The following is a 14,625-nucleotide window of genomic DNA, read 5'->3' on the forward strand; positions in this document are numbered from 1 at the left end:
ACCATCCCAAGAAGATTCCATAAGGAATAGGTAATATACTTAGCCATGAAAAAGAATGAAATCTTGCCATTTGTGACAACATGGATGGGCCTGGATGATATTATGCTTAGTGAAATAAGTCAGACAGAGAAAGACAAATACTTTATGATTTCACTTATATGTGGAATTTAGAAAACAAAACAGACAAACATATCAAGACAGAAACAAATGCATTGATATAGAGGACAAATGGTAGTTGCTAGAAGGGAGAGGGATGGGGGAGGGATGAAATAGGTGAAGGGTATTAAGAGGTACAAACTACCAGTTACAAAATAAACAAGTCACGGGCATGTAATGTACAGCACAGGAATATAGTCAGTCTTTTTTTAAATAAATTTATTTATTTGGGGCTGCGTCGGGTCATTGCTGCTGCGCATGGGCTCAGTAGTTGTGGCTCGTGGGCTCTAGAGCACAGGCTCAGTAGTTGTGGCGCACGGGCTTAGTTGCTCTGTGGCATGTGGGATCTTCCCAGACCAGGGATAGAACCTGTGTCCCCTGCATTGGCAGGCGGATTCTTAACCACTGTGCCACCAGGGAAGCCCCTAGTCAGTCTTTTATAATAACTTAGTATAGTGTGTAATCTGTAAAAATACTGAATCACTATGTTGTACACCTGAAACCAATATAATATTTATACTTCAGTTAAAAAAAAAAACAGGTAGTAGTGGCTGCCTCTGTGGAGGTTGACTTATTTTTAATGTATACCATTTTGTACTGTTTAAATTCTTTACCATGCATTACTGCCTATTTCAATAAATAATTAAGTTGGGACTTGGGAACAACGTCTTTGTGGTGATTTGGAAATACTTTTGTTATCTAGAACTTACCAGTCTTAAATAGCCATCTTGCAAAGGGAGACAATCGTTCTAGTGAGCAGTGAGTAGCGGGCATCAGCATTTTTAGCATTATTCCTCTCCTGCAGGTGTCACAGGACTTCCCATTTCTCCATCCCAGTGAAACCAGTGTCCTGAATCGACTCTGCCGGCTGGGCACAGACTACATTCGTTTCACAGAGTTCATTGAACAGTACACGGGCCATGTGCAGCAGCAGGTAGGTTCCTGTTCTCAGGGAATGTACATCTCCCTAGGCCTGGAGCTATGTCAAGCTTTCAATGAATCCATTGATAATTCATGTGATGTAAGTGTCAAGAAGTTATGAATTTCTCATCACTGGAATTATTCAAGTGAAGGCAAGGTGACTGTACCTCAAACAAGGGAAAATATACATGGGGACCAATTTAGGCAGATGGATGTAAGAGAAAGTATGCTTTGCCCAAGTTTTAAGAGACCTGAACTAAATCAGTTTGAGCTGGACCAGAATTCCAGTCCCAGAGGTGAAAACACAAAGCATTATTTAAAATTCCTTTGCCACTCTACTTCTAACTACTGCAGTCACATTGAGGCAGGCAACTAAAATCTTCAGGCTTCCTTTTTCTTATTTGTAAATAAGAGTTAAACTGGAGAAGGTTCTTGGCATGTGGTAAGACTTAATAAATATTATTGATTAATATAAATTAATTGGAAGTCAGTGCTTTATAGTGTAGAGGCCAAAGATTTGTTTCCTGTCCATCACTTACTGGCCATAGACTGCTCAGCAGTAACCTGAGGCTCGGTTTCCTTACCTATAAAATGGGGATAGATAGTACCTATCTAATAGGGTTGTGGGGATTAAACAAGGTAATTCATGTGAAGCGCCTGGCATATAGTAGACACTCAAAAAAAAATTTTTTTTTTTCTGTACGCGGGCCTCTCACTGTTGTGGCCTCTCCCGTTGCGGAGCACAGGCTCCGGACACGCAGGCTCAGCGGCCATGGCTCACGGGCCCAGCCGCTCCACGGCATGTGGGATCCTCCCGGACCGGGGCACGAACCTGTGTCCCCTGCATCGGCAGGCGGACTCTCAGCCACTGCGCCACCAGGGAAGCCCTCTCTTTTACTTTTAACAGTCTGCAATTCTGTCAGTGGTAAGTAAGAAGATTGCTGCATTGTGTGACTCTGATTCAATGATGACTATTTCCCAGTGGAAAGAATGATTCTGGTCGAAGAGAAAGGCAAAGACTTCTAGAAAGGAAAAGGAAGGATGGTTTTCTGAAACAATGCAGTCAGTACCACCTGGCCCCTGTTATATAAACTGGTTGTCAGGTCCTTGGTGGTAATCTATGGGACAAAGGAGTCAGAATAATGCCTTATATTTTCATCTCTGGGACAGGGATTCTGATTCAAACAGATTTTGTTGCAGAGAAAAGAATTTAAAATCTAATCAATGCCAGGGACTTCCCTGGTAGTGCAGTGGTTAAGAATCCACCTGCCAAGGCAGGGGACACGGGTTCGAGCCCTGGTCCAGGAAGATCCCACATGTCGCAGAGCCCGTGAGCCACAACTGCTAAGCTGGTGCTCTAGAGCCCGTGAGCCACAACTACTGAGCCCACGTGCCACAACTACTGAAGCCCACGTGCCTAGAGCCCATGCTCCACAGCAAGAGAAGCCACCGCAATGAGAAGCCCGAACACTGCAACAAAGAGTAGACCCCGCTTGCCACAACTAGAGAAAGCCTGTGTGCCGCAACTAGAGAAAGCCTGCGTGCAGCAACGAAGACCCAATGCAGCCAAAAATAAATAAATAAATTTATATTAAAAAAACCTAATCAATGCCAGTTTGCTATGAAGTCATAATAATGAGAACACAATGATCAAAGTTGGAACCTGTATACATATTAATATAGATGAAAAAGGCTCTTAAGTGTTTGTGTATAACACTTTAAAAAAACCAAACCTGTCCTATATTCGTGTGACTATGTGGATCTTATATGTGAATTCCTACTTTCCCAAATTCTAAAGATATTTATAGTACCTCTTTTTTTTTTTTGAAAAGTAAAAGCAGTCTCATTTTTTCTTTCATTTTGTGATAAATGAAGACATTCAGTTCTCTGGAATGACACAACCAAAACAAAATCACCTGGTTGTAAGCCAACCTGGTCTGTTTCACCCTATGCCCATGCTGTTCTTATTATAGCTGGGAACATTTATCTCCAGGAACTACTAGTATCCTATGCAGCATCCTCTGGCTACAGTGTGCCTTATAACCTCTGAGCCCAAGCTTCCTACCCCATTTGTTGCTGAATTCTGCTATGGTATCTACCACCACCAGAGCCTGACCACGCAAATCAGTACATAGCCAGAAAGGCTAGTCATCATGGCCTCTAGTCAACTGTTAATTGCAGTTCCCCCGTGTAGAAGAAGAATGCTTTTATAAAAAAACTTCAGCTTTCTTGAAAGACAAACCATATTTGTTAATAGTCTCTTGGTGGGTGTCTTCTAATTCCCCACATTGGCTATCAGGTTCGTGTTTTTGATGAATTGCCATCTAGGCAGGAGAAGGGTTGTTAGAAGGAGGACTGAGGTCATTTTATTTATTCAGTAAATAGCTACCATCTGTTCAAAGAACTGTGCTAGGAAATGAAATGCAAAGATGAACAAAATATGGGCCCTTGCTTCATGAAGCTCTTGGTCTAGTGAGGGGACAGATAAACAAAAGTTCAGTTCCAGCTCTAAACAGGGATGCTGTGAAAGCAACAAAGGGGAGCTATTAATTCCCTAGGGAGAGTTAGAAAGGGCTTTGCAGGGAAGAGGTGCTGGAGTTGGGTCCTGCAGGAAGAGTAGGTATTTGTCACAAACATGAGCACATAGTTATAAGCAGATAACACTCATTCACAGGGGTGAGAGATAGAAACAAGGCACATTCAGGGAACTGCTGAGTAATCTGTAAATGAAGATGTGAAGTTAGAAGAAGTTAAAGATAATTTTGGAGAGAGAGTAAGGGCCAGAATACGGAAGTTGTTGTATACCATGTAGAGGGGTTTAGATGTTATTCTGGGGCAAGGGGAAACCACCAAAGGGATTTAATTTAAGCTAGAAGTTATAAGGTTAGAATTGAGTTGTTGAAAAACCTCTAGTGACAGTATAGAGTAATACCTGGTTGTTTGTAACATCTGAGCCACTTGGAAAATGAAAACATTATCACATTTTAAAAGGTCTCTTCACTCAGGTTTTCCTCTCATTGAAGCACTGCTTTGATAGGGAATTATTTAAACAAAAAAAATGCCATTAATAAAGGATAATGTCTTCCTTGGGTTTCAGGGTCTGAGCTGAAAAGTTGACTTCTCTTTGTTTGATTTCAGGATCACCATCCATCTCAGCAGGGCCAAGGTGGGTCACATGGAATCTACCTAAGGGCCTTCTGCACGGGGCTGGATTCAGTTTTGCAGCCTTATCGCCAAGCACTGCTTGATTTGGAACAAGAGGTGAGAAGAAATACGGGACAGAACACCTCTGAGACAGCAGATGAGGACATGCTCCTGATTTGAAATGCCCTTTGATACGGTCAGGTGGTTAAGAATGAGCTATTTTCGGCATGGCTGGAGGGTAAGTGTGCTCTCTGTGATTGCCCAAGCCATGATCGAAGTGGCAAGTGGATCACGGCAAAGGTTCCTGAGTGAGTTTAGAAGAGCCCTAGCTTTGGTTTTGTTATCACCTGAAAATCAACATTAATAATCTTCTATAAATGATCAATTCTCAATACCCTAAAATGAACCCTAAGCCTAACTCTCACATTCGCTTCTGGTTTTCACAGATGAAATAGATTCGAGATATTTTATATGGAGCCATAATCAGTGTTTTTTTGTTGCAGTTCCTGGCTGACCCCCATCTCTCCATATCACATGTCAATTACTCCTTAGATCAGGTATGATGCCCAGATAACAAAATGCTTTGGAATCTGTTGATATCATTAGAATAATCTAACTTAAAATATTATTTTTGAGAACTTTTTTCCTTCTGGATTCAGAGCCCAGCATTTGATATTTTGTATGCTTTCTTAGATCAGAACTGTTTGAAAAGTTCCAAATTTAGTGAAAACTTACTGTGTGATGTTAATGCTCTAGATTGGCCTCAGTATTAGCAATTATGCTCAAACATAGAAACTGCTTCTGTCTGCCATTCTCTTTCTATCTGCAGCCAACCCCTGTAGCAGATTGCCTTAGGATACTGGATCTTGGCTGTTCTGTGGTATTGCCATCATATGTTAAGTGGGACTATTTAGAAACAAAGGCATTTCCTGAGTTAATTTTTTTTCCTTGTATTTGATTATATACCACCCTAATTATTCTCTCCTTTGCAGTTCCAGCTCCTTTTCCCCTCTGTGATGGTTGTAGTAGAACAAATTAAAAGTCAAAAGGTGAGAATTTTCCTTTTTCCTTTTGCTCTGGTAAGCACCAAGGAAATACTCATAATTAGTTTTCCTTTACATTCTTTTTTGAAGAGCCTAGTTTTCAGTAGTTTTTATTATTTATTTATTCACTCAGTGATATCTGCTTGAGTATCATGCTAAGTATGAGGAATGCAAAAATAAGTTAGGACCCTGCCATTAAGCACCTCCTGGTCCAGAAGGTGGAGGAAATGATAATAGATATACCCAAGAATGCTGCTGGGTAAGAGAACAATGCTATGGATACTTGGAGGTGAGAGCATTTTACACTAAGGATTCAGAACTGTTGGTTATGGATCTTGAAGAGAAGCAGAAAGTTAATCCTTAGAAAGAAAGAAGGTAGTAGGTTTATTGTTAGGGTACTGGCAGTTTTCTGAGAATTGTTAAATCATTGGGTGAAACCCAGATGTTTATTAGTTAAATATGCCTATTCTTATCACAAGTTTTTATCATATGCATTGAAAAGTTAGGGTCTGCAATGTCCAGAGAATGTCTTTTCTGGGTAGAATTAATAATTCTGAGATGCTTTGAGATTTTACATTAGAAGAAGTATCTGCTGGTTCATAATTGGATCAAAAAGGACAAATGGATTAAATATGTTTAGTTCATTCATGTTCTTAAGCTGTTATATTTGTGCCTTAGCTTATTAAGAGTGTTCATTTGAATATAACTAGTTACCTAGTCAGTTTGCCAGGTTGCTACTTCATTTTTTTGCTGTATAAGTCTAGAAACTTACCCTCTGCTGCATTCATTCTGTGCTAGCAGAGCCAGCAAGGGAGGTGCTGTTTGACCCTGCAAAGCTGATGGCCCTCATCAAATAACATCGAGCTTTTATTGTGCACTTGCTGCATACCAGGCACTGTGCTAAGTGCTTTACATACATTATCACAGTCAATCCTCTAAAAAATCAAATAGGTTAAGGAATGTGCTTAGGGTCACACAGATGGTAGTAAATGGTACAACTAGGATATAAACCCAGGGCTGTCTGACTCCAAATACTATGCTCTTAACCACTCTACTAAACCATCTCCCAAAATTGGAGGGGAACTTCTAGGTAAGTGGGGTTAGTGTAAGGGTCCATACATGCCGGCACATCTCAGTTGACTTTGAGCTTCCATTGGCCACAGGAAGGAGAGTGGAAAATGAGTAGAGGGATTGCAGATGGGTGAACCTTCCTTCCTGCCGAGGAGGTTGTAGGAAGCTGAGTGCTAAGGCTCAAAAAATGAGGTTGTGGGTGAGAATGGGGGAGTGCAAACAGGCACAGGGGATCCTTTTAGAGTGATGGAAATGTTATAAAACTGGATTACGTTGATGGTTGCACAATGCTGTAAATTTACTAAAAGTTGTTGAAAGTACCCTTAAAATAGGTGAATTTATTGTATATAAATTATACCTCAATAAAGCAGTTAAAAAAAAAACAGAGGCAAAAGGACATTGAAAGAGGAAGCAGATTTTTAGAAAAGTGTATACCTTGTAAGTAGTCTGAATTAGGCCTTAATCTGAAGTAAGAGCTTTCTTTACCTCTTTTCTTGGAATTTCAACTCTAAATGATTCTGGTTTTTCCTTAGTGCAGTAGTTCTCAAACTTCATTGTGCATTAGAATCACCTGGAGCAGATTGTTAAAACCAGATCGCTGGGCCCTACCCGAGAGATTCTGATTCAGTAGGTCTGGAGTGAGGCCCAAGAATTTGCATTTCTTACAAGTTTCCAGGTGTTGCAGATGCTGCTGGGGGATGGGGTGGGATGGGGAGGGGCAGGGAGGTGGAGGGTCCATACTTCGAGAACAGCTATTGTGATGTTGTGATTTATAATAAGAAATAAAGATTTGGTCTTTGTCCCGTTTCTGGCACAGAGCTTCTAAAACTCAGAATTTCCTAAGTAATAAGAGCAATAAAGGTGACTTGATATTCATAACAAACCCCTTTCTACCACACCTGAGTTTGTTAATGAGGTGATTTTGGGAAAGCACTTAAGTATGGGGCTGGTTGCCAGGGGAACCACCCACGTGATTGGAGGGTTGGAACTTTCAGTCCCACCATTCCCACCTGACCTCTGGGGAGAGAGGAGGGCAGAGGGGAGAGAGCTGGAAATTGAGTTCAATCACCAATGGCCAGTGATTTAATTAATCCTGCCTGTGTAATGAAGGCTCCATAAAAACCCAAAAGGACGGGGTTTGGAGAACTTCCATGTTGGTGAGCCAGAGTGCCTCTATGTGCCACTATGCCAGGCAGAAGCTCCTTTGTTCGGGACCTCGCCCTGTGTATCCTTTTCATCTGGGTGTTGATTCGTATCCTTTAGTATCCTTCGTAAATAGGTAATCTAGTGAATAAGTGGGTTTCCTGAGTTCTGTGAGCTGCTCTAGCAAATTAGTGGAATCCAGGGAGGGGGAACCTCTGATCTATTAATCAGGCAATTGGAAGCACAGGGAACAACCTGAACTTGTGATTGGCTTCGGAAATGGAGGGCAGTCTTGTGGGGCTGAGCCCTTAACCTGTGGAATCTGATGCTATCTCTGGGTGGATAGTATCAGAATTGAGTTGGATTGTAGGACCCCCAAGCTGGTGTCAGAGGATTGCTTAGTAGTGTGGGGAAAGCCCCCACACATTGGCATTGGAGTCAGATCAGAACTATACAAAAATCTTATGAGAAAGTTTATCCCCATTCTCTGCAGATTATGCCCTCTGGATTGAATATAGAATATGAGATTGTGCTACATGAACTATTAAAATGGAATTCAGCTTGACAAGGCTGTATTTTCCACAGATTCATGGTTGTCAAATCCTGGAAACAGTGTACAAACACAGCTGTGGAGGTTTGCCTCCTGTTCGCAGTGCACTAGAAAAGTAAGTCATGGCTTCATTGGGGTTGGGAGGCGGAGTGGGTGGTCAAGTGACTTGATTTTGCACAAGTTTTATTTTCAGATCGTCTCAGGTTTCCTTCTGGGGAAAGTTATGACCAGGATGGAAAAGCCCCATGAGCAAAGGAGCCCATGTAATCCTTACGGTGGCTCAGAAATTGCAAAAAGGGGGTTTTAATAAAGTGTTGAGTATCGAAGCAAGGCTCTAGCTGCCTAGATGACCTTGAGGCAGTCCTTTTTCATTTTTGGATCTCATTATCCTTGGAGAATTTCCACTACATGTGCTGGATTATGCTTAGCTATGTCTAAACGTGTATTTTGAGTAGCTTTATAATCTTATAATGCCACTCTTAAAAATTTTATCCTAAGAAAATTATTCAAAAGAAGAAAATAACCATATGCACAATCATTATTCACTGCAATGTTGTCTACTATATTAAGAAATTAGAAAATTACCAGCAGCAGAAGAAAGCTGATTAAAGATATATTCACTTGATAGACTATAACGCAATTAAAATTACAAATGCTATAACAACATGTAAAAATATTTTTATAATATCTGAAAAAAGGATACAAAATTTTATGATTACAACTGTATTAAATGTGGAGTATGATCAAAGACTGCCTGTAGAATGTTCCACAATCTGGATTTTTCTGATTATTTCCTCATGATTAGATTCAGATTGAACATTCTTGTAGGCAAGAATACTACATAGGTCATATTATTTCCTGTTACAGCATATCAGAAAGCACAAAAAGTAAGTTTGTCCCATTACTGGTGTTAAGTTTCATCACTTGGTTTAGGTGTTTTCCACCAGATCTCTCTGTTTTAGAGGGACGTTTTCCCCTTTGTCATTAATATGTTATCTGAGATATGATCCCTTGAGACCGTGTGAATATATCCCACTCTCCAGCAACCTTTCTGCATTTTGTTTCAGTCCCTGGATTTTGTTGGATAATACTTTTTCAGGTATATCAGCTTCTCACATACTGAATCTACTTTCCTTATGTGATTCCACCAAAAATAAAAACTAATTGAATACTGTGTTAGCCAAAAAGAGACTCCTGTAAGTCCATTTAATTTTAAAAGGAATCATCCATTTTGAAACTTACTTTACTCAAAAAGAGGGGAAAAAATGTGCTTCTTCTAAAAGACTATCAGAATATTTACTGAACATTTCAGACTTTAGTACACTGGCTACAAGTTTGGAAATTTAACCACTTAGTTCATCTGCAGACATTTAAGTTAAAATAGCACAATTATTTTTAGCTTAATTGGTCATTTCCCTTCTGCTGACCAAACCCTCAGGCCTCTGTTTATCCTGTAGCAGTTTAAAGCATGGGTTTAGTGTCCCTCTTAGTGGACTTCTAAGGCTCTTACTTTCCTCTCCACTCAGAATCCTGGCCGTGTGTCATGGGGTCATGTATAAGCAGCTCTCAGCCTGGATGCTACATGGACTCCTCTTGGACCAGCACGAAGAGTTCTTTATCAAACAGGGTCCATCTTCTGGTAATGTCAGTGCCCAGCCAGAAGAGGATGAGGAGGATCTGGGCATTGGGGGACTGACAGGAAAACAACTGAGAGAACTCCAGGACTTGGTGAGAGCCCAACCAGAAGCCTAGCTTTCTCCTGCCAGGAGTCGGAAAAGTCTACAGCTAGATGACCTTTTGGTGACTTGCCCCTGCCCCCAGCCCCCAGCTCATCATAGCCTGGGCACCTTGCATAAATTCTTTAGATGTAAACACTTGGCTTTATCTTAGCTTAATACTTAAACTTAATGCCTAACAATGTGAGACTATAAAATAGAAAATATATTTGTGAGATTCCTTTTGTTTCCCCTCTTCCTGGTATACACGTTTAAGAGAATAATAATAAGTCTTGTCTCTTCAGGTAGTCTTGTAGGTACCCAGAGCTTTTACATGCAGTTTAGAGGGTTTTTTTTTTTGCGGTACGTGGGCCTCTCACTGTTGTGGCCTCTCCCGTTGCGGAGAACAGGCTCCGGACGCGCAGGCTCAGCGGCCATGGCTCACGGGCCCAGCCGCTCCGCAGCATGTGGGATCTTCCTGGACCGGGGCACAAACGTGTGTCCCCTGCATCGGCAGGTGGACCCTCAACCACTGTGCCACCAGGGAAGCCCCTAGTTTAGAGTTTTGATTAGACTCCCCAAAGTCCTTGTATTGTTCTTATCCATTCGTCCATTCATTTATCCTGTTACAACGTTTTATTGAATGCCTGTTATATGCCAGGTACTGTTCCACATGCCACAACTGCATAAACAAATAAAATGTGGTAGTCCCTGTCCTTAAAGAGCTTATAGTTTAGTGGAAGATATATTACAGTGTACTAAGTGCTCTGGAAAGAGTAAGTATGGTTATTCTGGGAACATGGTCTTAGAGTAACTAGAGAAGGCTTTTCAGTGGAATGTATGTCTAAATTGCAAAGAGTTTAGGAGGAGGACTTCCCTCACAGTCCAGTGGTTAAAACTCCAAGCTTCCAATGCAGGGGGTGCAGGTTTCTTTCTTTTTTTTTTTTTTTTTGCGGTACGCGGGCCTCTCACTGTCGTGGCCTCTCCCGTTGCGGAGCACAGGCTCCGGATGCGCAGGCCCAGCGGCCATGGCTCACGGGCCCAGCCGCTCCGCGGCATATGGGATCCTCCCAGATCGGGGCACGAACCCGTATCCCCTGCATCGGCAGGCGGACTCTCAACCACTGCGCCACCAGGGAGGCCCTAGGGGGTGCAGGTTTGATCCCTGGTCGGGGAACTAAGATTCCCACATGCCGCACAGTCAAAAAGAAAAAAAAAATTCCAAGCAAAGGGAAGGACTGTGTAAAGTACAGAGGCCATGAAGGACATGGCTCATTTGGGGAATCATTAGTAATTCAATTGAGTCAAGTAAATAAAGGCTGAGATGTAGAGTGTAAGGGACAGTGGGCGGGGGGGAGTGGCAGTCAATGAAGCTTTTGAGATGAGCAGAGGTAAGATCATGAAAGCCCTTGTAAACAAAGGGAAGGAATTTAGACTTGAGTCTGAAGAGAGCTGGGAACCGTGAAGAATTTTAGGCAAGAGGTTAACCTACCTCTGTATGTTAGATCAGACTTTATGATAGATCACTCTAGAAACAGTGTGGGGAATTGTTTTTTAAAAAATTAAGATTAGCAGCAAGTAGTTCAGTTAGGAGAATGTTGGGGACATTAGCTGAATAATAAGGGTGGCCTACACCAAGGGTGGGAACAGTAAATATGGTGAAGAATAAAGAGGCTTGAGAGATATTAAGGAGCTGGAACAGGTAGGTCGTAGTGATTGATTGGCTATGGGTCCAGAGGGAAGAATCAAGGATGATGCCCAAGTCTCTGCCTTTAGTAGTGGTCGAGTGGTGATGATAAGGAACATGGATTGCTGGTGTCAGGGGAAAGAAGATGGGTCTAACTTTGGACACATTGAGTTTGAGGTACTTGTAGGAAATGACCTGTGGGCTGAGCCTAGAGCTCATGAGAGTAATCTAGTTTAAAGTTTTAGGAGTCGTTGGCATACAGAAGTTTTTAATTTGGGGTCCACGAGTGGCGTCAGAGGGTCTGTGAAGTGTACGGTTATATATTTTTCTGGAAGGTCCGTAGCTTTTATAATTGCAGAGTCCTGTGATGCAGAAAGATTAAAAATATCTCTTAGGATGATCAGTTCAGCCTTAGAAGAAGATGTGATTGTCTAGGAAGAGTGTTGAGAGCCAGAGGAGAAGAGGGTCTAGGATAGTGCCCCGAGGCACACCAGCACCCAAGCCCAAAACTAAAAGGGTGAATAGCAGAGATCAAAGTCAGGAGTATGGAGCCTAAAGTTCCAGTTGGAGCTGGATAAGGGCCAACTCAAAAGCAATTCAGGGGGGCTTCCCCGGTGGCGCAGTGGTTGGGAGTCTGCCTGCCGATGCAGGGGACATGGGTTTGTGCCCCGGTCCGGGAGGATCCCACATGCCGCGGAGGGGCTGCGCCCGTGAGCCATGGCTGCTGAGCCTGTGTGTCCGGAGCCTGTGCTCCGCAATGGGAGAGGCCCACGTACCACAAAAAAAAAAAAAAAAAAAAAGCAAGTCAGGGAACAGAAGGGGCCTGAGTGATTGGATGGTGAGTGGGCTAGATCAGTGGTTCTCAAACTGTAGAGTACCTCAGAATCACCTGGAGAGCTAGTTAAAACACAGACTGCTGGCCCTATCCCCCAGGTTTTCTGTAAATATGGGGAGGGGCTTGAAAATTTGCATTTCTAACAAGCTCCCAAGTGAGGCCAATGGTGCTGGTCCAGGAGCCAGGCTTTGAGAACCACTTGGCTAAATGAGTCAGGCTTGTGTAAAGAGCTGGGCAGAGCAGGCATATGCACATGATAATAAATCATAGACATGTAGATCTGGAAAAAAACAAAGATCAATTATTCCATGGTACAAGTAAGGAGACTGGGTTCCAGACCTACTGCACAAGTTTTTACACAGCCAAGGCAGAGGGCTAAAATCCTAATGTTAATAAAACCACTGCTATTTCCACCATGCTATCTTGCTGCCTAAAAATGGAATACATTTCTCTAGCACCAGTAATGTAACAATTATGCAACTTCAGATTTAAGGTCCCTGCTTCTAGAAAATGTAAATCACGAGTTGGGAGACCTGCCGGATGTTTCCTTGCTTTCCCTTTCTCACTTCCTACATCATCTCTGATACGGATTATTTCTTTGACCAGCGCCTGATAGAAGAAGAGAACATGCTGGCACCATCTCTAAAGCAGTTTTCTCTGCGAGTGGAGATTCTGCCGTCCTACATTCCAGTGAGGGTTGCTGAAAAAATCCTGTTTGTTGGAGAATCTGTCCAGATGTTCGAGAATCAAAATGTAAACCTGACTAGGAAAGGTAGGAATCTCCTTGCCCAACCGTACCCCATCCTCAAAGGCTTATTTGATGCTGTGTGGCCCCAGAGTCTGCCTGGGCAGAGTGGGTGGTTACTGACCTTTATGTTTTGAGATTTCAGCACAGCTGTGAGTGACATGCTTACCTGAGAAGCAGGTGAAATAACTGTGGCACTGGGATGAGAAACCCTTGCCTGTGCAGGTTCCCTGTCTTCCTTTGACAGTGCCTTCCTGTTTTGCAGGATCCATTTTGAAAAACCAGGAGGACACTTTTGCTGCAGAGCTGCATCGTCTCAAGCAGCAACCCCTCTTCAGCCTGGTGGACTTTGAGCAGGTGGTGGATCGTATACGTAGTACTGTGGCTGAGGTTTGTCTTTCTTAGTATATTTTCTTCGGAAGAAAATAGGTTAATTCCCCCAAAATTGAGTACTTGACTTTTGTTTCTTCTTAATGTGATTAGAACTTAGCTTGGAGGGAATTGAGAGAGTTGAAGGGCAGGAAGTAGAAAATAAAAGCATTGTCTCTGTTTTTAATAATAGAACTGCCTTAGCCTTTTCCCACCTGACAGGAGTTTGATTGTTAGCTAGTTAGTTAATTAATTAGTTGAATAAAGGGAGGTCTTGGTTTCATTTCAGACTGTCAGCATTTTGAGTCTGTCTGTATAGTTGGCAATGACTTCAGGGAATCAACTGATTCTGACTAAATTTAGTGCCTTACTTATATTTTAGAATGGCTTTATTATGTATTCTTTAATTTATGGACATGATAATTTTAGGAAGGCAGAACAAGTAATATTTTTCCATTCTTATAAATGAAAAAAATTCTCAGAAAGCTAACTTCTCTGATGTCACATAGTGAGTAACAAAGGTAAGCTCAGAAACAAGTCTTTGACTCCTAGTTCATTGTTTTTAAGTGAATTGTGCTTCATCTACCAACTTACATTGTGACCAGTAATTTTTCAAATGGGCATATGTTCTGTGGCTTATAATAGGATTTGATGCATAGGTGTGTGATAATGTGAAATGAGATCTTTTGTTAGTTGTGTTAACTGTGTTAGTGGTTTTCAACTCTGGCTATGCATAGAATGATGTGGAGAAATCTGAAAACATGCACTTGCACCAAATCGTTACCTCCAGAGTTTCTGACTCATAGGTCAGGAGGGAGTCAGTACTGGTAGGTACTTGTATTTACACCAGCCAATCAACAAACCTCTGCAGGTGATTTTGAAGCACAGGGGCACTAGGGTCAGTGTCTAAAATTGCTAAGATTAGTGTCAGATATACTCATGTTGGAAGCACAGTAATCTATCATGAATATGATTTCCTTTTCTGGTCACTATCTCAAAACTTCCAGGGCACTGGAGACAGAGCTGTGATGTAGACATAGAATATCAGATCTTGAGGTGACCTTGAAGTATCACTTGATTTGATTCCTTATGGGAAAGTAAATATCTAAACTACCCAGAATACATATTTCTGTCCATTCAGACTTTCAAGACACTGCCTCTCCATCTGTAGCCAAGGCAGCTGTCATCCAGGGGGCTGGTGCCTTCACTCGCTTTCATCTTATTGACTTGATTTCTCTTCTGTTAT

The 14,625-nt window shown here is 42.0% G+C and overlaps 1 protein-coding gene across 2 annotated transcripts in view; it reads left to right on the forward strand.

Annotated features, from left to right (window-relative positions):
- TUBGCP4 (tubulin gamma complex component 4) overlaps positions 1-14,625 on the forward strand; it is a 58,268-nt gene that overhangs the window by 12,853 nt on the left and 30,790 nt on the right. Inside the window, exons 2-9 of one of the 2 annotated variants that reach the window (XM_060096723.1) lie at positions 962-1,090; positions 4,216-4,338; positions 4,725-4,778; positions 5,214-5,270; positions 8,064-8,143; positions 9,555-9,756; positions 12,872-13,037; positions 13,276-13,400. In XM_060096723.1, the coding sequence (XP_059952706.1) occupies positions 962-1,090; positions 4,216-4,338; positions 4,725-4,778; positions 5,214-5,270; positions 8,064-8,143; positions 9,555-9,756; positions 12,872-13,037; positions 13,276-13,400 (936 nt within the window). Of the gene's footprint in view, positions 1-961; positions 1,091-4,215; positions 4,339-4,724; positions 4,779-5,213; positions 5,271-8,063; positions 8,144-9,554; positions 9,757-12,871; positions 13,038-13,275; positions 13,401-14,625 lie in introns of those variants that run through there. The other variant, XM_060096724.1, reaches the window with a different exon arrangement.

Source organism: Mesoplodon densirostris, chromosome 4, assembly GCF_025265405.1.
Source record: "Mesoplodon densirostris isolate mMesDen1 chromosome 4, mMesDen1 primary haplotype, whole genome shotgun sequence".
Taxonomy (NCBI): Eukaryota; Metazoa; Chordata; class Mammalia; order Artiodactyla; family Ziphiidae; genus Mesoplodon; species Mesoplodon densirostris.